This window comes from Pipistrellus kuhlii, unplaced genomic scaffold (genome assembly GCF_014108245.1).
Source record: "Pipistrellus kuhlii isolate mPipKuh1 unplaced genomic scaffold, mPipKuh1.p scaffold_m20_p_10, whole genome shotgun sequence".
In the NCBI taxonomy this organism is placed as follows: domain Eukaryota; kingdom Metazoa; phylum Chordata; class Mammalia; order Chiroptera; family Vespertilionidae; genus Pipistrellus; species Pipistrellus kuhlii.
In genome coordinates this window covers 50495038-50517234 of record NW_023425405.1, presented here as the reverse complement: position 1 = coordinate 50517234, position 22197 = coordinate 50495038, and the positions used below count along the sequence as shown (strand labels likewise).

At 52.6% G+C, this 22197-nt stretch overlaps 1 protein-coding gene across 6 annotated transcripts in view; it reads left to right on the top strand.

The window, feature by feature from the left end:
* The window catches only part of ATXN7L1 (ataxin 7 like 1), a 230513-nt gene that overhangs the window by 165496 nt on the left and 42820 nt on the right, over positions 1-22197 (top strand). For 4 of the 6 annotated variants that reach the window (XM_036429685.2, XM_045578539.1, XM_036429684.2 and 1 more), the window contains one exon: positions 14471-14690. In XM_036429685.2, the coding sequence (XP_036285578.1) occupies positions 14471-14690 (220 nt within the window). Of the gene's footprint in view, positions 1-2162; positions 2589-14470; positions 14691-15723; positions 15741-22197 lie in introns of those variants that run through there. The other 2 variants (XM_045578541.1, XM_045578542.1) reach the window with 2 other exon arrangements.

Sequence of the window (22197 nt, the reverse complement as noted above, 5' to 3'; positions counted from 1 at the left end):
ACTCTGAGGTGAGGAAGTGAGCCCATGAGCTCCTGACCTGCTGGCTTAGGGTCTGGACGACAAGGCTCACAGCCTCACCCTCAGGTTCAGCTGCGAAGGACGGAGAAAGGAGGGCTGGATGCTCCTCCCGTGGGGCTGGGTCAGGTGGGGGATCAGGTCACTCCGGCGTCGTTCTCACTCACTCCATTCCAAAGAAATGGAATTGTGCAAACCAGTTCTGCGGTGCCAACCAGCACAGTCCCCTCTAAATCAACCAAAAACTGATGAATTCTTCATTGGGGGGGGGAGGGGGAGGAGAGAGAAAAAAAAAAAAAAAAACGTTCTACAAGAGGGGAAGAGGGAGCCAAGAATCTAGACTCTTAGAGGCTCAATGTCATGGTCTCCTGGGTAAGTCTCCCCTGAGAGACTCCCTCCCTCTGCTTTGGTTACCACGTCCAGCTGCTGACAGGATGGTTCCAACCTGAGCTTGCCTCACCACGAGACTTGGGCACTGCCTGGCTGGTGTGGCATGCTTCGAAATGATGCCACCTCTCCCCAAAGTAAGAAATGCCCCTTAAAAAAGCCATACTTGTGGGTCTTGGAAACTTTTATCTCTTAACAGTTTGTTTTTATTTTTCCTTATTAAAAGGCATATCCTCAGCCCTGGCCAGTATGCTCAGTGGTTAGAGAAGCGCCCCACCCACCCCTACCCCTTACCCCCACCCCCACCCCGCACACCGAAGGGTCACAGGTTCCATTCCCGGGCAAGGGCACGAATCTGGGTTGTAGTGTTGAACCCTGATATTAGTCAAGGTGCATGCAGGAGGCAACCAATCCATTTGTCTCTCTCACATCGATGCTCTACACACACACACACACACACACACTCCTTTTCACTCGCTAAAAAAAAAAAATCAATGAAAAAAATATCCTCAGGTGAGGATTAACAAAACAAAACAAACAAACAAACAAACAAAAGGCATATACTCCTTAGCCAGGATCAACTAAAGATTTATCAGGCCGAAACTGGTTTGGCTCAGCGGGGATGGAGTGTTGGTCTGCGGACTGAAGGGTCCCAGGTTCAGTTCCGGTCAAGGGCATGTACATTGGTTGCGGGCACATCCCCAGTGGGAGGTGTGCAGGAGGCATCTGGTCGATGTTTCTCTCTCATCGACGTTTCAGGCTCTCTATCCCTCTCCCTTCCTCTCTGTAAAAAAATCAATAGAATATATTTTTTTTTAAAAAGATTTATCAGGTAATAGCCAGATTTTATAAAGAAATATTGGATGAAGCACAGGAGAGATCCTAGTAGAAGATAAAATTGCCCAAAACACACTCTACCACTAGGGTGTTGTTGTTTTTAATGAGTTGAAATTTACATAACAAAATTAATCATTTTAAAGCATGCAGTTCAGTGGCACTGAGTCCATTCATAATGTTGTGCAACCATCACCTCTACATAGTTCAACAACATTTTCGTTAGAGAGAGGTGGAGGATATAAGAGACCAACCGAAGGACTTGTCTGCATGCATATAAGCATGACCAATGGACGCACAACCCTGGGGGGTGAGGGCATGTATGGGAGTGGGGAAGGGGGACAATGGTAAGATATGTACACATATAATACCTTAATAAACAAAAAATGGAAAAAATTAAATTAAAACAATAAATAAAATATGTAAAAAATGTAAAAAAAAAAAATTTTTTTTTCATCACCCCCGGAAGAGACCTTATAACCAAGTAAGCAGTTCCTCCCCACACCCTTCTTCCCCAGCCCCTGGCACTCACGACTCTGCTTTCTGGATATTTCACGTCAATGGAATTGTACAACATGTGACCCTTTGTGAACTGTTGTTGTTTTGAAACACCCCACCCCCCCTCCCCACTCCTCTTGCAATCTACTGTCCTTTGCCAGGATCAGGGCATCAGCTTTTGAAATATCCAGAATGAATGAAAATTCCCTGCATAAATTAATAGTTCTAATGCCTCACACAAAAAAAAAAAAAAAATGAAAACTCCCTGCGTGAATTAATAGCTTAAATGTCCCACAAAAGTATGTTTCCATCTTGATAATGGTGTCCCTGCTCTCTCTCCAAAGCAGAGTGCAAGGCATTGCTGGGGACTCTGCTCATCGGGATCAGCAGCGGGGGGGGGGGGGGGGGGGGGGGGGCCTGAGGCTCCGCAGGCTGCAGGGCACCAGGGGGGACGGCGGCAGCTCCAGGAGCTGGGCCCGCAGCTCGCACGTGGCCCTCGCCCTGTGGGGCTGTCGGCAGGCCCGGCCCTTCCCCGGCAGGGACTGCTCAGATCAGCCGTCCGCCTGCCTCGGAGGAGCCCGCTGCCTCTGGCCACACCTTGTGTGTGCCGCTCAGGAAGCCCCAAGTTCGCCTGCCAAATTCAGGATACAACCCTGACTGTTCCGGGCTTTTCTTTCTGCCTTTCCCTGATCGCATCTGGGCGTGCTCTCTTAAAGGGGAAGTGGTGCGTTCTGACTGGCCAGGGCCCTCCGCCAGAAGCCAGGAAACGTCTCCCACAAGTCGCATTGCCCGCCCGGCGTGTCCCACGGGCTCAGCCTCCTTATCCTAGCGGCCAGGCTGCCTCCCCGGGATGTGTAAGTGTGAGCACAGGGCACGTTGGCCACCGAGGACGTGTGCGGGGCTGGGCCCAGGTCACCGGACAGGGAGCCTGGCAGGCAGGCGGTGAGAGCGTGCTGTCAGCCTGGGACCCTGCCAGCGAGCCTGAGCGTCCGCAGAGCCGGTGCTCCGGGCCGTGGGCTGGCGAGGCGTGCAGTGGGGAGGTTTGCTGCCTCGGAAAGAGGTCAGGAGCAGGAGGCTGGGCTGGGGACCAGTCTATTTTGGACAGCCCTTCTGGAGGCACATGCCTCGGGGCCTGGGCAGGAACGGAGTGGAAAATTTTCTAGCACACCTGTCCCAGCACCGGGAGGCCGGCGGGAGTGAGCCTCCCCAACGTGTCACCCCCACGTCTCTGCCTTTACCCGCAGCTCCAGCGATAGGCATCGATGTCTCTGGCAGTGGCTTGTCTCCTGTCATGTGCATATGTGGTGGGCGTCAGGAAATGTGGCGGGTCTCTTTGAACTCAAACTTCAAAATTGCGTGAAACTAGTGGCCTGTGTTGTTCCTTCGGTCCTATTCTTGGATGGTGCTGAGTCGGGCGTGTGCACACTGTGGGCCCTGGGTAAGCCATGGTGGCCGGCCCGCGGGCGGACTGGTTGGCTCAGCAGGGCGACTGGCAGCGAGCGTACCTGGCCTGGCCTCTGGCTGGGGTTCCGTTTCCTGTGTGCTCACGGAGAAGTTCAGGGGAAAGCTTACGCTCACTCATGCACACCCATGCAGCCAGTTACCGACCCAGTGCCACCGTGAGGGACTGGGTAGGAAAACAGACCCCTGCTATGTTTTACACTCCTTTCTGCCCTAGATTTTTTGTTTGCATGGTGCTGATGGTTGCTCTTAACTCGTGTTCAAAAAAAAAAAGAAAAAGCTTTGTTTTCCCCCAAATAATTCAGACCTTTTGCTCCCAAAGAAGAGGGCAGAGGGCAGCAGGAGGAGGCGAGAGAAGGGCTAGGGGAGAGGGGAAGTGTGTCTCTGCTGGCATATATTGACAGGGCACAGCCACACCCTGTTTCTAGACAACTTCCTGTTTGCCACTGCCAACTGCCACTCCAAGGAGAGCAGCAGTGGTTCCGTTATTAGTGGCTGCTGTGGGGCCACGGCCGCCCGCCTGTGGGGGGAGCGGTTCTGGGGGGCGCCGCGAGCTGGTCCGTGAGTTGAGGTTTTGCTCCTTCCCTTGCGGGAGATCAGCGTTCCTCCCTCTGGAACCCGGAGGCCGGTGCCTGGTGGCCTCTCCTCGCTCGGACTGTGTTCCCTGGACAGGGTGCTCCAGGAGGAATCCTGTAAATGGGCTGGTTTACCTGCAGGGGAGGGAGCAGGCCGAGAACCGCCCACTTGGGACAGCGACAGCTTGTGTTTTAATGTACATTTTCACGTGTCCCGGGAGCTTCTGTGAGTTGGCACTGGGTAGCCACCGTCCATGGGTCATCAATCCTCACGACATCCACCTCTTCAGTAGTGAACATTGGTGAGTGTCCATAGGAGCGAGGCCCTGGGCCAAAGGCCAGGATACGAGGCTGAGCGAGGGGGGCTCTCGAGGAGGATTCAGGAGCCAGGGCCTGGCCCAGGACACCAACGGCCACAGGTGCTGTGCGCGGAGACGGGGCCCTCCGTGTGCTGTCCGGGCACCGTCCCACGAGCAACCTCGCATTATTGTTGCCATTTGGGTAGATAAGGAAACTGGGGCTCAGGGGGTTAAGTCATTTGCCCAAGTCACAGAGCTAAGGAGTGACAACGCTGGGATTGGAGCCCAGGTGTCTCTGATTCCAGAGACAGAAGTGTTTGGTCCCTATTGCCAGTGACTCGCAAGGCTGGTGCAGAGCATGAGAATCCCCTCAGGACCTTTAAAAAAAAATATATATATATATACGGATTTGGGGCCCTCGGCCCCGCGGTGCCAGGGGTGAGGAGCACTCTGCTGAACCAGGTGGCGCCCCCGAGGGGCACGTGAGGCCTGGGTGCTTCCTCTGCCTGTGCAGCAGGGCCCGCCCTCCCTTCCTGGAGGTGTGGCAGGGCGAGTCTGTGCCAGGGACAGGGCTCGGTGATGTGCTTCACCCAGGCCCCTGGGTGAAGGCCGCTGATGATGCTGGCCACACGACAGCATTGGGAAGAGTCCGTCTATCTTCTCCCCCAAGACCCCTCAGACGGTGCCTCCGGCTTCGAGAAACTTCAGTGGCTGCCACACCTGTCCCTTGGGTGCCCCGGGGGGCCAGGGTGATCTCAGCTGTGCCATCTTCAGGTAGAATTCAGCAGCTCGTCCTGACACTGGAAGCCACGGCTTTTCTCCCAGGGTGGGGAGAGTCGTTTTAATGGGCGTCTTCATGTGTCAGGGGAGGAGCTTATGTGTCGGCTCCTACGTTTGAATGGCGTGCGACTTGGGTGTGCTGGGCGGTGGGGATGGGTGGGAAGCCGGCGGAGAAGTCCCATCCGGTGGAACTCCTTGTCAGCCCCTCCGCTCCATGTGGCTCCAGACACGTGGGAGCAGCGGGGGCCACAGAGGCCTCACGGTAACAGGACCGAGGAGTCCCACAGACCAGGAGGGCTGTGCCCTGGCCTCAGGTCCTTGGGCAGCGACGTGCCTCCTGCCCGTTCTCCACCACTCCGGGTGGCCAGCCCGGAACCTGGGGAGCATCTCCCCGCTCTGGGGGGACCCTCCGCAATGACAGTGACTATCTTGTCACCACGGGATAGCTCAGTGCCTGGCGCGTGGTCAGTGCCGACGAAATGAGTGAATGAATGAGATTTGACTTCCACCCGTGTTTTCTCTCCCTCTTACCTTTGTACATGCACTTGTTTCCTCCCCTTGGACCCCCTGGTTAAGCCAGTGTTTCCCAAACTTTTGACATATGTGTACCCCTTCTATCATGAGTACCCCTCATACTCATGAGAACGTAGCATTAGATGCAGCTAAGCACAGTGCAGTGCCTATCCCCACCAAACTCCGGTGCCACGCGTACCCCCACCAAACTCTTCCCGTACCCCTGCGGGTCAGCATATCACACTTTGGGAAACACTGGTAAGCATATGTTAGTGTTTTTATTGTTTGTTTGTTTGTTTGTTTGTGTGTTTGAAATCTTCTTATTGTGCGGACTTAAAAAGCTTTCCCAAAAACAAAGCCTATTAAGCCATTCATCCTGTAGGCTTCCCCCCCCCTTTTTTTTTTTTAAATCTAAATACATTATATATCGGTAGATATATAATATATGTGTCTTCAGTGTTTTATGTTTTTAGAGAGTAGTGATGTTTGTGACATTCTTAGTTTTCTCGTGGATTTGGACTTTCCCATATCCGGGGAGCCTGCAGGAAGTGTCTACTGAGAGTTGGCCACCGTCCATGTGTCATCAGTCCTCACCACACTCACTTCTTCGGCAGTGGGCACAGTGAGACCCCGGACTCAATGCCAGGGACAAAAGACTGAACAAGACACCTGCCCTGGACATTCCCTTAAATTTGAGATAGCCCTCATTCCTGTCATTTTTCAGTCATTTTATTTACATTCATTTGGGTTGAATTTGGTGTGTTTTACCATTGTAAACAGTGCTGCTGAAAATACCTTTGAACTTTTGTTGGGGGGTGGGGGGCGGCGGGGAACAGGGCTAGTGATATTTCCTGGAGGTCTGTTTCCCAGACTAAAATAACCAAATCGCCCAATCATAGGCTGTCAGTGTGCTTTGGTTCCTGTTTCTAACCCCCGGGTTTCCCTCCAGAGGCCTGTCATTCCTTGAAAGTGCCCCCAGCGGTGTGCACACGGGCTTGTTTCCCATAGGTCTGCGCTTGCTGTGTGGTTTGTTTGTTTTCCTTTGAGCTAGGGTAGGTGTCTGGTGAGGTCATCCTTAGGGGCTGATGGCAGTATTTTGGGGCCTACCTGGGACTCCCCAAACCCTGCCCCATGGTCGTTGGTGCCCCGAATGTGTGCCCTAGTATAAATAACCAATACAAGAGCAGGGGCGAGGTAGAACGCTGCTGCCAAGCGGGAGAGAGGGGGAGGATACCACGTTCTTGAACTTCCAAGTTGTGTGTGCTGGGCCAGCTCTGAAAACGGGGAGTGCTTTGTTAGGAATCACCCTAGAGGTTGTGCTGCCGAAGTGCAGATGGAAGAGGACCTCCCAGCAGCGTGGCATGCTGGAGAGGGTCCTGGCTCCAGGGCCGAGCAGGCCTGGGCTCTCCTCCCAGCTGCTGAGGTCTGCATGACTTTGTCTTGTTTCATAACCTTTCTGAGCTTTGATTTCCCATCGATAATAAGGACCTAACAGTACCCACTGGTGGGGTTTGTTGGATAGATGACGTGAGCCGGCGCATAGTAGGCACTCAAGAAATGCTGCTTCTCACCCTGGCTGTCATGGCTCAGTTGGTTGGAGTATCGTCCCATTCACCAAAATGTCTCAGGTTCAATTCCCGGTCAGGACACGTACCTAGGTCGTGGGTTTGATCCTCATCAGGGAGCTTATAGGAGATGGCCGATCTCAATATATATCTCCCCTCCCCGCTCCCTCTCTAAACACCAGTGACTATATCCTCGGGTGAGGGAAAAAGAAGGAAGGAAGGAAGGAAGGAAGGAAGGAAGGAAGGAAGGAAGGAAGGAAGGAAAGAAAGAAATGCTGCTTCTCTTCCTGACCACTCACAGTGACCCCATCACCCAGAAACCAGCCCAGAGCCCGGGGGATTTAAGGTCTGAGCGTGTGAGCCACAGGCCCACTCTGGCATTTGTCACCGCGCCCGGGCAGTGCATGCTGCCTGGCAGTGGGCGGGAGGGAGAGAGGAAAAGAAGGCCCAGTGGAAGAGTAGAAGCTAATTGGTGACAGGCACCATGCTGTCAGGAAAGCCCCTCAGCCCCAGCCCCCTCCCCAGCCACACAGGCCCTGGTGTCTTTTAAAGAGGCGATCACTCCAGCCCGGGGAGCGGTGGGGGGAGAGGGGGGTTCCTCCAGGCATGCTCACCAGCGCTCCTGGCACACGAACCGCTTGGCATGCTCTGCCCGCCACTCGCGGCCTGCACAGCCTCTTGACTTCCCCGTGTCTTCATTCCCTCCCATGCGGAGGAAGGCTGATTCAATATCCCTCTCCTGACCACCATGGCACTATATGCAGTGCCTCACTACAGTTGTGGCAAGGCAGACCACACGCTCAGAGTCTGGCCCCTGCTCCTCCACGTCATAGCCCTGTGGCCCCGGGCAAGCATCTCCGAGGCAGGTGGCCTCAGTGTCCATGGCTGTAAACTGGGAGATAGACCTGCCTCACCAAGTGCTTCCTGCCCGGGGCCCCGGGCTGAGGCCCGTGCTCTGCCCCTCACCCTCCGGCGGCAGTTGCTCTGGGGAGGAGGTGCTTGGAACTCCAAGTGGTCCCTGGTGGAAGGCAGCCTGACCACAGCGCCTAACGCAGATGGAATCCATTGATAAAACGGAACCCGGCTAATAATTTGCCAGGTGCCTGCCCTCGGAGGTGGGGGCTGGAGGAGACTCGGCCAGCGCTGGCTGTCAAAGGAGAAAGGCAGGTGCTGGTCTGAGCCCAGAGCGAGCTCGCACCCCGTGGCGGGCCACAGGGGACTGGGGTGCTCTACGTGATGGGGGTAGGGGGGGGGGGGCGGGTTGGCCGCTTAAAAACCATGTTGGGAAGTTTCCAACAAGTTCTTTCTAAAACCAGTGCAGGACGCCACGTGGGTGCGGGGGGCCAGCTCACTCACAAGGCGTCGGTGCTGGGGTTTGCGATGCAGGATGCTGGTGCTGTGTGGAGATATCTCAGGGAATTAGCTCGGGGAGAGGACTGGGCTCTGGATTTTTTTTTTTTAAACTATATTTTATTTATATTTTACATAGAGGAAGAGAGAAGGATAGAGAGCTAGAAACATCAATGAGAGAGAAACATCAACCAGCTGCCTCTTGCACACCCCTCACTGGGGATGTGCCAGCAACCAACGTACATGCCCTTGACCGGAATCGAACCTGGGACCCTTCAGTCCGCGGGCCGATGCTCTATCCACTGAGCCAGACCGGTCTTGGCAGGCCTCTGGATTTTTACTAAAATGGTCTGGGAACCTGGTGGGTTTTCCCTGCAGAGAGTAAGGGCAGAGAATTGTGGAGACACCGGGGTCCCCTGTGCTTAACAGAGAGGTTTAGAATGCTGAGGGTCGCCGAAGCCGGTGTGGCTCAGTGGATAAGAGTGTCGGCCTGCAGACTGAAAGGTCCCGGGTTCAATTCAGGTCAGGGGCATGTGCCTTGGTTGTAGGCACATCCCCAGTGTGTGTGTGGGGCGGGGGGGGGGGGGGGGTAGTGCGGGAGGTGGCTGGTTGATGATTCTCTCTCATCGATGTTTCTGGCTCTCTACCCCCTCTCTGTAAAAAATCAATAAAATATATTTTTTAAAGGAATAATGAACAGAGTTTTTAAAAAAAAAAAAAAAAAAAAAAAAGAATTCTGAGAGTCGGGGTCTCCAAGCACCAGCTCAGCTAGTCTCCAGGCTTGTGCCCTGGAGTCACACAGGGACTGTTCCGGTGCCTCTGGGGAAGCGGGGCCTCAGGACAGCCAGCTGCAGAGGCCGTGCTCTGGCCCTCCCTGTGGTGGAAGTGTGAAAAAGTAAGAGGATTTGGTCCTGGTCCCCAATACTTAGGGCTTGAGGTCTCAGGCCGTGGCATGGGGTTGCTGATCGGTACCTAGAAGCTGCCCAAACACCTGGTCTCTTTCCCCTCCTTCGGGGAGTCAGGGGCCCTGCTGGAATGCCCACTCACAGGAGGGGGCAGCGGACGCTTCCAGGTGGTTCCCACCGGCTGCAGCACCGTCTGGCATGTCACGGTGGTAGAGCTTAGCGTGACGACCCGGGCTCTAAAGGCGTGCCCAGATCTGATGTTTCCTAGTTCCCGACCCTGGGAAACTCAGACCTCTGAGCCTCAGTTTCCCCTGCTGTAGGACAGAGATACTGCCGGAACTAAATGCTTTAAGGTAAATCGAGTGCTCCGTAGTCTTAATAAATAGGAAAGTCTTCATAAATTAGTATTACTATTGGCCAAAGAGCAGGATGAGGGAGACCAGAGGTCACTGATCCCAGAGCACGCCTCCCGGCTGTGTGCAATGTAGTAGACACGTAACTCTGCCTGGGCGTCCCCACAGTGGTTTTCTGCTTCGCTTCGCAGGTGAATGGTACTCATATTCAACATTCACAGAATAATTGGTTTGATCTTTCTGTCACACCGTCTGGAAAGAAATGTGTTGCAATAAACTAGCATACTTGCCCTGAACCTCACAGAAAATGTCCTAAATCACTTTTGAAATAAATTAGTTGGTGTTTTTGTTTGTTTGTTTAATAATAAAAACAAAAGCTAGATAGTAAGAAAGTGACTAAGTAATTACGAGCATGTCAATTTGAGGAAATCCTAGCCATTTCAAACGACCTGTGTATGGGAGTTAGGAATGTATAAATGGAATAATGTCCATTGAAAAAAGAATAATTCAAAATATCCATTGATTAGCGTCTTGTTAACACATCTACATACATTAACAAAGAATGAGAAACTGTGAAGGGACAGGCTCTTTTTCTCTAAAATTGCTTCAGTCTAGAAAAGATTTTAACAGTGAGTAAAAAGCACAATGTTCTATAAAATCTTTCTGGGAAGGGCAAATTATAAAGGCCTACCTTAGGCATTCCTTTGGCCAAAACAAGGGGGCAAGGGGAAGAATGAGTAAGCCCAAAGTAGATGAAGGCTTGTTTCATCAGAATGATTGTAAAATAAAACTGGACCCTTTACTCAGGGACATTCTTTCTGCAACATGCACCACAACATCTTTTTATAGGAAACTAAGACCCCGTCTTCTCCTATCACCCGCCCACCCCACGTCTCTGCCAAATACAAAACCTTGTCAGTAACCTTTGGACAGGTCCTTACCAACCAGGGAAACACAGATGGAATAGGAATGGATCTTTCTGAAATGATCCCCCCACTCTGCCTGCACGGGGACCAGTTCTGCCCATGTTCAAAGCTTAACTGAGTGAAGTGTGGGAGCCAGCCGCCGAGGGAAGCTGCCCGCTCAGACCATGGTCCCCACTCCAAACGCTCCCTCAGCCTCCCTCGCAGGCCCCAGGGAGAGAGCTTGAGACAGCGGTAGATTGGATTAAGTCCGAACAACACGGAACAGCTTATATATAGAAAATAACTTCTTTGATCTGTTCATTACAAACACACACACACACACACACACACACACACACACAAATTGAGGGTAAAGGACTAGCTTCAAGTTTTGATGAATGTTCTCTCATCTGTAACTTGTTCCTTCAATTGGTCATTTGCGGAACTAAAATACAAAACCACGAAGATAGCTTGTCCACTGATTGAATGTTTTGTGAGTTTAGTGGCAGAACTGCTAACCAGAATTCCCCACGAGAGTGATTTTGGAATTACTGATCTGGCCCATTCATTCTGTCCTTAGTGAACCCCTTCCTTGTGACTTGACTTTGTTTATGTGTATTATTATTATTATTTAAATATATTTTATTGATTTTTTTTACAGAGAGGAAGAGAGAGGGATAGAGAGTTAGAAACATCGATGAGAGGGAATCATCGATCAGCTGCCTCTTGCACACCCCTTACTGGGGATGCAGCTGCAATGAAGATACGTGCCCTTGACTGGAATCGAACCCGGGACCTTTCAGTCCGCAGGCTGACACTCTATCCTCTGAGCCAAACCGGTTTCAGCAACTTTTAATTGAAAATTATTTTGGTGCTGACATTACTTAACTGTTAGGTTAGCTAAATAAAATTTCTCTTTGTTATCAAGACTTGTCTCCCCACACCCCCTCTAACCAGCTTGAGCAAGTTGATAGGAAAGGAGTGAAGGAAGACTGCAGAAAAAGCCAAAGCAGTAGTGGTTAAAAAGCAACGTCTTATTTTAGTTTTGGAAACCTCTGCCAAAAAAAGGAATTGCTAAGCAAAACATGTCTGAAGGGGAGAAAGAACTGTGGGTTTGAGTGAGAAGGGGACTTGGTTCTGGGCTCGGCATTCCCTCCAACGGGTTTTGCCCTAAGCTGGTAACAGAGAACCTAACGGTCCCCTCATCAGTCAGCAAGGAGCTGGGGTGAACAGACCTTTAAGTTCCAGTTTTAACCTTCCATAATTCTAATTCCTATCGTTCCAAATTTCCTGCCTCCAAATGTTGGTCCCAGCACACCCCATTCCCTGCCGCCCGGAGTCATGGCGAGGCCCCGTTATTCCCTGTGTAGCCATTGGCCCCGACCTTGGCAAGTCACCTTTCCTCCCTGGGACTTCTCTGGCCAGCCAGGCGGGAGGAGGGTGAGATGCCCGGCTGCTTCCTGCCTGCCTCGCTGGGGTTGTAAAAACCAGTGCAATTTCACGAAGGATGAATTCCTCCAAGGCAGATCCTGCCTGGGTAAAATGTCTCAGTACTTCCGCTGTAATGATTGCTGAAACATTCAGGAATCATGAGGTATGCGAAGAAGGAGCAGGTGTAAGTCTGCCCGGTGTTTATGATAAGGACGTGGAAAGAGGGCTTAGAAGGGTCCCACTTCACTTCCAGATAAAGACAGGGAAACTGGCCGAAACCGGTGTGTCTCATGGATAGAGCGTCGGTCTGCAGACTGGGGGGTCCCAGGTTCGATTCCGGTCAAGGGCATGTGCACTGGTTGCAGGCACATCCCGGGAGGGGGTGTGCGGGAGGCGGCTGGTCGATATTTCTCTCTCGTCAACGTTTCTGGCTCTCTGTCCTTCTCCCTTCCTCTCTGTGGAAAATCAATAAAATATATTTTAAAAGGGGGGTTGGGGAGGAACTGAGGGAGTTGAAGTGGTGAACTCCAGGCCATCAGCTTACTAATATGGCATGGCATGTCTGTGTCTCCTGGCTCCCAGCTGAGGGTTCTTTCTAATACCTTAAAACAGAGGCCCTGGAACTGGCTCTTGGTTTCCAAAACCTTTCTCGGGATGGCTCTGAAACCGAGCGTGGATGTACCGTCCGCTCTGATTTGGTGAAGAAAACTTACCTGTGACGTTATTCAGTGTAGGCAGCGTCTGTGCACTGGTCGGGCAAAAATACCCAGCAGTCAGAGGATCCTCACTCATCCACTTTCTCCCACAGTTCCCACTTGGGTCCTCTCTGAGACAGCCTGCTAGGCGCTGGTACAAGGGGGCGCCAAGGAACCCCTGAGTCCGGTTTCACATAGCCAAAGTGGCCTGGCTTCCTCCTCCTGGGCCAGGAGCCTGGAATCACAGCCAGCGGCGTCTCCTGGGCGAGAAAAGCCTGAGACTCAGCTTGGAGGTGGAGGGAGAAGGTGGCCTGCCTCCCTTGCCTCCCACCTCGTTCGCGTCACGTTCAACCCAGATTCCTAGATTGGTGATCTCTAGTTCTTCCCATCGGACATATCTCATCATCTATTTACTGAACATGTATTAATTAAGCGCTAACTATATGTGGGGCTCTGCAGAGACCCGAGAGAGCCAGGGGGGGGACTTAGGATTGTGATCAGAGCCTTTGAGTTTTGGACGGTCCCGGATCCCTCCCTGTAATCGTGTTCTAAGTTTTGGGGGCATCTATAAATGTGCATTTTTCTTGGGAGAGGGTCCTTAACTTTGATCAAATCTGTTGTTACCCTGTCACCGTTAAGGACACGGTGGGTGAACACTAGAACCTTGCTTCATGCACCCGCTGTCCCGGTCAGATGTCCTCATCCTGCCTATTGTGCCGAGACCACGGGGCTGACAGAGTGTGAACAAGTGCGGCGGGTCTGCCTGGAGCTCCGGTATTTCCCGTGGAGCCTCAGGAAGCTGTGCCTGCCCTCCCACGTCCAGGCCCCACCTCTGTAGATTCTGCCCCAGGGGTCGATGTCCTCCTGCCTATCTTGGCTTAGCAGCTGCAACCCCAGACCTCAGTGAGCCCCGGGGAGGCCACGGCTGGCATGTGGACAGAAGTGGGGCCACTCCTGGTCCTCGAAGACCCTTTCATCCAGCCCTGGCCGGTCCTTCCGGCCATAGTGAGCCTGCTGCTAGTCGGGTTGAAGAACTCCCTGTTTATTTTCTTGGGAGTCCTGCCCTCCCCACTGCTCTGAGGGACCTTGTCACTCCCAAGTAGCTGCCCGGGGGTCACGTTGGCTATATGGCTCTCCCACTGTGTTCAGGTGGCACCTGATGTCCCCTCTGCTCGTCCTGTCAACGCTGTTTTGCAGAAGGTGGGCCTACTAAATGCCCCTCACGAAAATCTGGGTTTAGCGTATCAGCGTGCCATTTAGTACCTTAATTCAGGAAGTCATCATTGCCGGTGGGTGGGAGGGGAGCAGCTGTCATGAGACACCGTAGTCAGTAGGCCAAGGAGATGTGTTTCGATATGTGGATTTTCATTGTAAGTTACTGATCAGAGTCTCCACTGGTATTTGTGGAAATATCATTTAGAAAGTTTTAACAGCCGAAACTGGTTTGGCTCAGTGGATAGAGCATCAGCCTGCAGACTGAAGGGTCCTGGGTTTGATTGGGGTCAAGGGCACGTATCTTGGTTGCGGGCACATCCCCAGTGGCAGTGGGGGAAGGGTGTGTGTGCAAGAGGCAGCTGATCAATGTTTTTCTCTCTCATCGATGTTTCTAACTCTCTCTCTCCTTTCCTCTCTGTAAAAAAAATAAATAAATAAAAATAAAAATAACAATAAAATATATTTTAAAAATAATTTAAAAGTTTTAATAAAGAAATTGAATAAGGCAACTACTCAATCAGGGGAAAGAAAAAAAAAAAAAGACAGCCCGTGGTCAGAATTGAGGCTTCCGTGTGCGGACGTTGTTAGGGAAGCACTCTCTCTCTGCCTGCTGCATGAGTGAGGCCTGAGTGTGTGAGACGCACCTGCTGCCGAGCATGTGCTGAGCTCCGTTCTGTCTCCCTCTGTAGAGAGAAGACACGGTTCAATGTGCAGACCTCCCTCGCCAGCGTCTCCGCCCTCCAACTCCAGGACATCCCTAGCCCAGGTGAAAACAAAAGCCTGTGTCAGCGGCCATAACTCTGCCAGCAGCACCTCAAAGCCATTCAAAACGCCCAAAGACAATCTACTTACCTCCAGCAGCAAACAGCACACGGTCTTTCCTGCGAAAGGATCCAGGGACAAACCATGGTAAGTGTCCGGTGCCGGCAGCCAGCAGCCGCCTGTCCTCGGTGCTCGGCCCCGTCACCGCGGGAGACGGTGTTTACTCTCTGGCTTTGTGCCTGGGCGTCGTGTTCGAAGGAGGGAAGGGACAGAAAACCCAAATGACGGGGTGAGAAACCGAAACGGGAGGGAACACGGGACCGTAAAGTGCCGGATGCCTAAGAGCTGAGCCAAGCTGTGTCTAAGGAATGGGTAACAGGGAAATGTTCCTCGGGGATGCGGTCGCCTGTCAATGTTCTGCCCCCGTGAAGAGCAGCATTGGTGTGAATGATCAGAGGCACAGTCAGTCTGCCCCACGGGGAGCCAGGCAGGCCCCCCGCAGAGCCTCCCTGCTGTGAACAGCTGGATTCTGCTGCTCGGATAGAGCTGCCAGCAGAGGCAGGCGATGGGGGGACTGACCATGCGAGGAAGAGAGCAAATCCAAAGAGAAGGTCACCCCTTTGATGGGGTGGGACAGAGCTGGTTGCAGGGGACCGAAAAATCAGAGACTTTTAATGCATTGTTGCATCTCAGCCTTTATCAAAAGTCATAAAAGCTACCTGCGGCAAGGACAGATAGGAAACCAGAGTGAAATCGAGGACGGGAAGCAGAAGATGCCTTCAGGCTACCTCTGAGGTCTTGCGCGTTGCAGGCCATCGCCATAAAGCGAGTCTCACCACAAAGTGAGTTACAGTATTTTTGCTGGTAGAGGATCTTGTCTTCCATTTGTAAAGAAATACAGTATCTGCCCTGGCCAGTGTGACTCGGTTGGTTGAGCATCATCCCATGCACGCAAAAGTTGTTAGTTCAATTCCCGGTCAGGGCATAAGCCCAGGTTGCAGGTTCAATCCCTGGTCTGGGTACTTGCAGGAGGCAACGGATTGTGGTTTCTCACATCAATGTTTCTCTCTCTCTCTTTCTCTCTCTCCCTCCCCTTCTCTCTCTCTCTCTCTTTCTCTCTCTCTCTCTGTCTCTCAAATCAATAAAAGTATTTTTTTTTAAATGCAACATCTGTAAAGTGAAGCACAGTAAAACAAGGTATGCCTGTAGCTTCAAATGCTGAGGGACCCAAATTGGAACACTTAAGGACTGGCTTGGTACAGAGCCCCATGAAGACAGGCAGGGGATCATTGTGGAGTCTGTCCGATTTACATATTTAAAGAGAAAAAGTGTTCCGTTAATGAGTGATAGTTAATTACACTTAAGTCCATACCTAGGAAAGCAGTGGACTAAACTCATCTGTCAATCAGTTTGTTGTGGCATGCTGGAAATTACGATGACTTTGTAACAAGCTGATTATGCCAGGTCAAGTAAAGAGCCTCGTGGTCGAGCGTTTAGCCACAGCTGTCAAGGAGGGGAGTTACCCGTCCTGCCGGTGGGCCTCGTGGACAAGCTTTGCTCTCTTCTGACCGCTAGGATCTGAGATCAGTCCTGTAGGAGGATGCAGCTGGTGAGGGGAGAACAGCCTGAAAGTGACAGTGGTGGTGGCTCTGGGCCTCTGGGAGCAAGTCTCCCTCTTATCAGTGACCTCAGCACCTGAAGGCTGTTTGTTGAGGCAACATTGGGTGTCCTGATGTAAGCACGAGCTCCAGAACTGCTGCCTGTGTGCAAATCTCAGGTGGGTGGCTCTGGGCAAGTTGCTTGCTCTTGGAGTGCCTCCGTTTTACTCATCTGCAAAATGGGACCAGGAGTAACTCTGTCCCATAGGATTGTTGTGAAGGCTCAGGGAACTACCTCTTATAAAAGCAGCGAGCGCATTGTCTGGAGCAGAGTACACATCCGCTAAATAGTTGACGATGACGTTATCGTCGTGTGATAAAGGACAGAGCTCCTGTAAGCGGAATAAAAGTTGAGAACTCTAATACCTCTGAAAAAGTAGAGAAATGGCTCTGACTCAGACTGAATTTGAAAATGGAAAAGGATAACGTCCTTTCATTCGGAGTCCAGAAGTGAGCCACAGAGAACCCAGATGAGGAAAGTGAGGCAAGGGGCCCAGGGGAAATGAGCCGGAAGGAGACTCCGGGGTCACAGGGGATCACAAAATGAATACAAGACATGATAAATGGTAAATGTGGTCCCAGGGAGGTGAGGCCCGGCACCAGAAATCCTCCCAGGAGGCTTTGGGAAGACCTGGGATTAGATCAGTTTCCACATTTGATTCAACCGACTTAACTCGTACTTAACGAGACCTGCTGTGGGCAAGGCCCCTTCCACTAGACTAGGGGTGTCGAACTCAATCAGAGAAGGGGCCAAAATCTAAAATCCAGCCTAAATCGCGGGCCGAATGGTTTACTGAACAGTCATAAACTGTCATTGTGATGGAAACGCAGCGGAGTACAGTGATGACAGCGCGGTGCGGGCCACATTGCAAGGCCTGGCGGGACGGATTTGGCCCGCGGGCCTTGTGTTTGACACATGTGCACTAGACTCTAGTGACTAGAGGCAGAGGGTGGTTTTGAAAGAACTGGTGAAAACTAGCCAGGGCCCAAAGAAAAGCAACCAAAAGACGTACAAGGAGGGAAATAGCTCTTATAAGAAAAAGGGCTCCACCAAAACCGGTTTGGCTCAGTGGACAGAGCGTCAGCCTACGGACTGCAAGGTCCCAGGTTCGATTCCGATCAAGGGCATGTACCTTGGTTGCGGGCACATCCCCGGTAGGGGGGAGGTGTACAGGAGGCAGCTGATTGATGTTTCTCTCTCATCAATGTTTCTAGCTCTCTATCTCTCTCCCTTCCTCTCTGTAAAAAATCATTAATATATATATATATATATATATATATATTTTTTTTTTTTTTTTTTTTTTTTTTTTTTAAGGCTCCAAAAACTAGACCCCTTGCCTTATGTAAAGAACAGAAAGCTAAGGGGCAATTGACCTAACTTGAAGTAGGTAGACATCTGAAAACAGACCCCAGCTGAGTGTTGATTACAGCGGTCTCACCTCCCACCAGTCAGGCTACCACCCACCCCCCTACCGGTTTCGGCACAGCACCTATTTTTAAATGTTAACGATTTAAAATGAAATAAATGTTAAGACCGAGTTCCCTATCCAGCACAGACCTGGACATCGAGGCCCTGGGAACCTGGGTGGGTCTGCGCTCCCTGCCACCAGGGTACATGGGGGTGGCGCCTCCGTCTCTGTAATGTGCTTCCAGACAGGAGCTTCCAAAATGGAAGGAACTCTGGCTCCTTTCTCACGTGAGCCTGCAGCTGAGTGTGGGGTGGAACGGGGAGCCCGGGGGCCCGACCGGGGGCCGTGCAGTCTCCACGGCTGGCGTTCCCCTCCCCTGCTCCAAAGGAGCTCCGGCTGCACTGGCCCTGGAGCCAAGCAAACGGCAGCCACACTTGGCCTGTAGGCAGCCACACTTGGCCTGTAGGCTGAAGCGAACAGCCGGTCGGAGGGCACCCTTCCTCCAGCAGCTCAGGTGCACGTGTGCAGTGACAAACGCCAGCGCTGGGTCCAGGCAGACTTCCCGTCCCCTCCCATCAATGCAGGTGGTCTGTGGATTTGCTGTTTCTCCCCTTCTAAGTCTGAGGGGGTTAAAGGTAACTCTGCCTTAGCAGAAAGGGCGGAACAGAGAGGCACTCTCCTGGACACGTCCCCTGCAGCACTGCCCCCTGGCCCTGCCTCCGGGCTCCCCGGGCCCCTGTCTGTCCTGCTGGGAGAGGTAGAGACCGTCCCCAGTGGACGTCAAGGGGGAGTTAGGATGCTTCAGCTCTGAGGAGCATTTCAGACTTTACTTGTGAGTCCTCCTTTTCCAGGGGGCTGGCCCTTTATACTGGGGACCGAACGGGCCAGTCTGACTTTCACACCTGCTGTTGCTGCCGTGCCCCTGGTCCAGCGAGCCTGCTGAGCTGCTGGGGAACACAAATCCTGGGATGTGGGCGGGAGCAGGGAGGAGGTTTTTCCTCCCCTGCATGGCTTGTTGCCTTCTCCTTGGGCCTTATCAACCCACGCACGTGTGCTGCATGCTAAATAGGCTCGGCTATTAAAAATGCAGGAGATGGGCCTGCTGCTCCAGGAGGAAAACGAGCCAAAGCAAGAGAAAAATCAGCAGGCGCCCGGCCTCCCCCGCGTGTGCGGACAGCGCGGTGGGAGGAGGCTGTCACCTCCTCTGGACGCTGCCCCCGGGAGGCGTGTCCTCCCTGAGGGGGAGCTGGGGCAGGGGAAGGGCTCTGGACGTCTTCCCAGCGCTTTATGGGGAGAAAATGATAGCTGAGCAGCCCTGGCCCAGCGCCTTAGGAGAAATGGGGCTGGCTTATCGCTGCTTGCCTGGCGTTGCTGTGAACTGGGGACAAGAGCCAGGATTGCTGGCCCAGAGGAGTCCTCTCGGGGCTTCTGTCGGGCTGGGAAATGCTGCAGACCCCAAGCGGTGGGCTCACCTCTCCGACCACCCCAATTCCTCAGCAGGATCTTGCAGTGGCCTCTCTCTGGTCCCCTTGCCCCGCCTGTACTCCCGCCTGCCCTTTGCACCCAGCCTGAGTGCTGTGTGCCCCCGCCCCGCACATAGCATCCAGTGGCCCTCACTTGTTTACCTACAGAGTAGAAGTTTAACCTCTTTGGAGGTGGATATACGATCTGGCGTTTCCCGCTCGTCCAACTGCTGCTGCCAGGACTTTAACCCCTTCGCTTGATGTTCCAGATGTCCTCATCTATTTGTAGCTCCTTGAACATGTCTGCCATGTGTCGGCACATGCTGCTTCCCTCCCCGGAAGCAGCCTCCCTGCCTGTCCTTACACATGTTTTAAAGTCTCTGCATGAGCATCCCTTCCTCCATGAAGCCTTCCTGGACTTTTTTTTTTAACTATAATTATTTTTTTATATAGTTTTATTGATTTCCAAGAGGAAGATAGAGGGAGAAAGAGAGAGAGAAACATCAATGATAAGTGAGAATCATTGACCAGCTGCCTCCTGCACACCCCACCCTGGGGATCGAGCCCACAACCCAGGCATGTGCCTTTGGCCGGAATCGAACCTGGGACTTCTCAAGTCCACAGGCCGATGCTCCATCCACTGAGCCAAACCAGGTAGGGCCTTCCTGGACTTTTTTGCACAGACTGAGAAGCTCCTTTCTCTGAGAGCCCATTAACACTCCAGACACCAGTGTAAGAACTACCGTCGTAGATTGCATTGTGTGCACCTTTATCCTCCCCTGCTCCCAGCTGGATCTCCAGCTCCTTGGCATCCCCGTGTTCCAGCCCAAAATCTGGCCCCCAGTGAGTGTTTCATAAGAGAATCCGTGATGAGTGAACGAATGAACAAGGCTGTGAAATAGCACTGCTCCTTCCCCTCCTCACAGACATTGTTTCAGATGCTAAAGGAACCACAGCTAGAAATAAATTTCTTTTGACTGAGGAGAAATCAGAGTGCCAGTTCCCACCATGGAATTATTTTTTTTTTTTCCTACTGCAGTGAGGAAGGGAGAACTATGGTCCTGGATGATAAGAAGGAAAAACTCACTATGCTTTTGGAAAGAAGGGAAAGGTATTTTCTTTAAAATTAAAGAGGAGGCCAGCACAGTGTACTCCTATACCATAGCCCCTGTGTGATGTTTGTGCCCGCGTCCCAGGATGCACTTGGCTACAGGAGGAAAACCCTCATCAGAAGGGGATTGAGGATTTGGGTGTGGCATCCACAGAAGTCCCTCCTGGATTCCCACTTACAAATCCAGCCCCTCACATGGAGATGAGGGGGTGGACATGCTGAGGCAGGTTTTTGCCTCTAATGGTGCAGGTATAGGTGTCAGGGAGAAGGAGCAGGGCAGTGGATGAGGGAGGGAAGGTGGACAGACAAAGACAAGCAGGTGGGGGTTACTGTGATGAGCCACAAAGGGGAAGAGGAGAAGGGGCATGTGGGTAAGAGGATGGGGCATAGACAGGCCAGCGTATTCAGGCATCTCGGGGAATCATATATCCTCCCCAGGACAGGAAAGCATTAGGAACTTAAACGTTTAAGTGCTGCATGCTTACCAGGTTTTCACATGGTCAAGGTAAGGACAATGGACAGCTCCTTGGGTATAAACTCAGCTGACCTTGCCAAGTCACAGAAGTGCTCAGAAACAGGGACTAGCGTCTAGGAGAAATGATGTAGGCTAGGAGAGCCGGGGAGAGGGGGAGGGTGGGAGGAGGGATAGCATGACGGCGAGACAGTGTGAGCCAAAGGTTAGTGACCATGGCCCTTCATATCTGCATGGCACCGTGGCACCTTCAAATGCCTTCAGAGCCCCAGTCCCTTTAGAGGAATGGAGGCCCAGACTGAATGGGGCTGGGACGCCATCCCTGGTCCTCTCACTTCCATACTGTGCTCAAGAGATGCCCGTAGAGCTGCCTGGAGTCAAACCCCATCTCTGCCCTTCATTTGCTCAATGAGTGCCCTGGGGCAACCTCTCTAAGCCTCAGGTTCCTCCTCAGTACATGGGGGTGAGGAGGAAACACCATCTTGCATGTGACTGCGTAGCCTGCTGTGCACACCTGGCAGGGGTGCGGTGTGTCAGGGTGGGGGAAGAAGGAGTGGAGCAAAGGGGGGGGAGGGTGTCAGAAGCCCTCCACCCTCACTTTTGTCATCACTCTGGCTCCTCTACCAGGAGGAGAGACAGCTGCAGGCTGCCCCTTACCGAAAGCACTTGTTCTGGTGGAGAGCCGGGTTTTCTTTTTTATTGTATGTATTTCCTTTTATTAATCTTCACTGAGACGATTAATGTATTCATCAAACATTTAAAAACCCTTCCTGGGTGCCAAATAATGTACACATCGCCGGGAGAGCGTGGGGGCGATGCGTGCAGGTCCTGGTTCCTGCCATCAGGGGCGCTAACCCCCGGCCCTTTGGCATGGCAAGTGCGGCAGGTTCGCCGAGGAAGGGACAGCCAGCGCTGAGAGACAAGAGGGTGTCCCATCGGATCCGGGCAGAGGCGGGACTGAGGTTCACCCAGAGAGGGGAGGAGGCACAGGAGCAGAAGGAACTGTCAGCCTGTGGGAAGGCCCAGAGCCAGCGGAGCTGTGGGAGGACCGGGCTGTGAGGTTGAACTCCGCAGTCTGGAGCCCACAGGGCCCTTCAGACAGTCGGCAGGGGGCAGGTTTGCCCAGGTGGCTCCGTGGAGGCGGGTTCGAGACAGAAAGACTGGTGGTGTGGATCCTCCCCGGGGCTCAGGCAGGCGATGACAAGACAACAGGCCTGGCCTGGTGGTGCAGACAGGGAACTCTTAGCAGGTAGGCTTGAGTGACGGACGGAATGTCAGAGGGGCCAAGGTCTCTAAATGGAGGTGTTTTTTTAAAAAAAAAAAATCCAAAGTGCGTTTAATTTGGAATTTAAAAAATGTCCTGAGTTTGCTGGGGGTCCGTGGGAAGACTTCCCTTTGGAAGGTTTAAGCAGTATGCTCAGGGTTCTGGGTGAAGGTGATTGGGGGGCAGGGCTGCCTTCCCAGTCCGATTCCAATACAGAGAAGGAAAGAGCAGAGTGATCCCTGGCCTCCCGGGCCACGTGAAAGGGAAGATGCTCCCT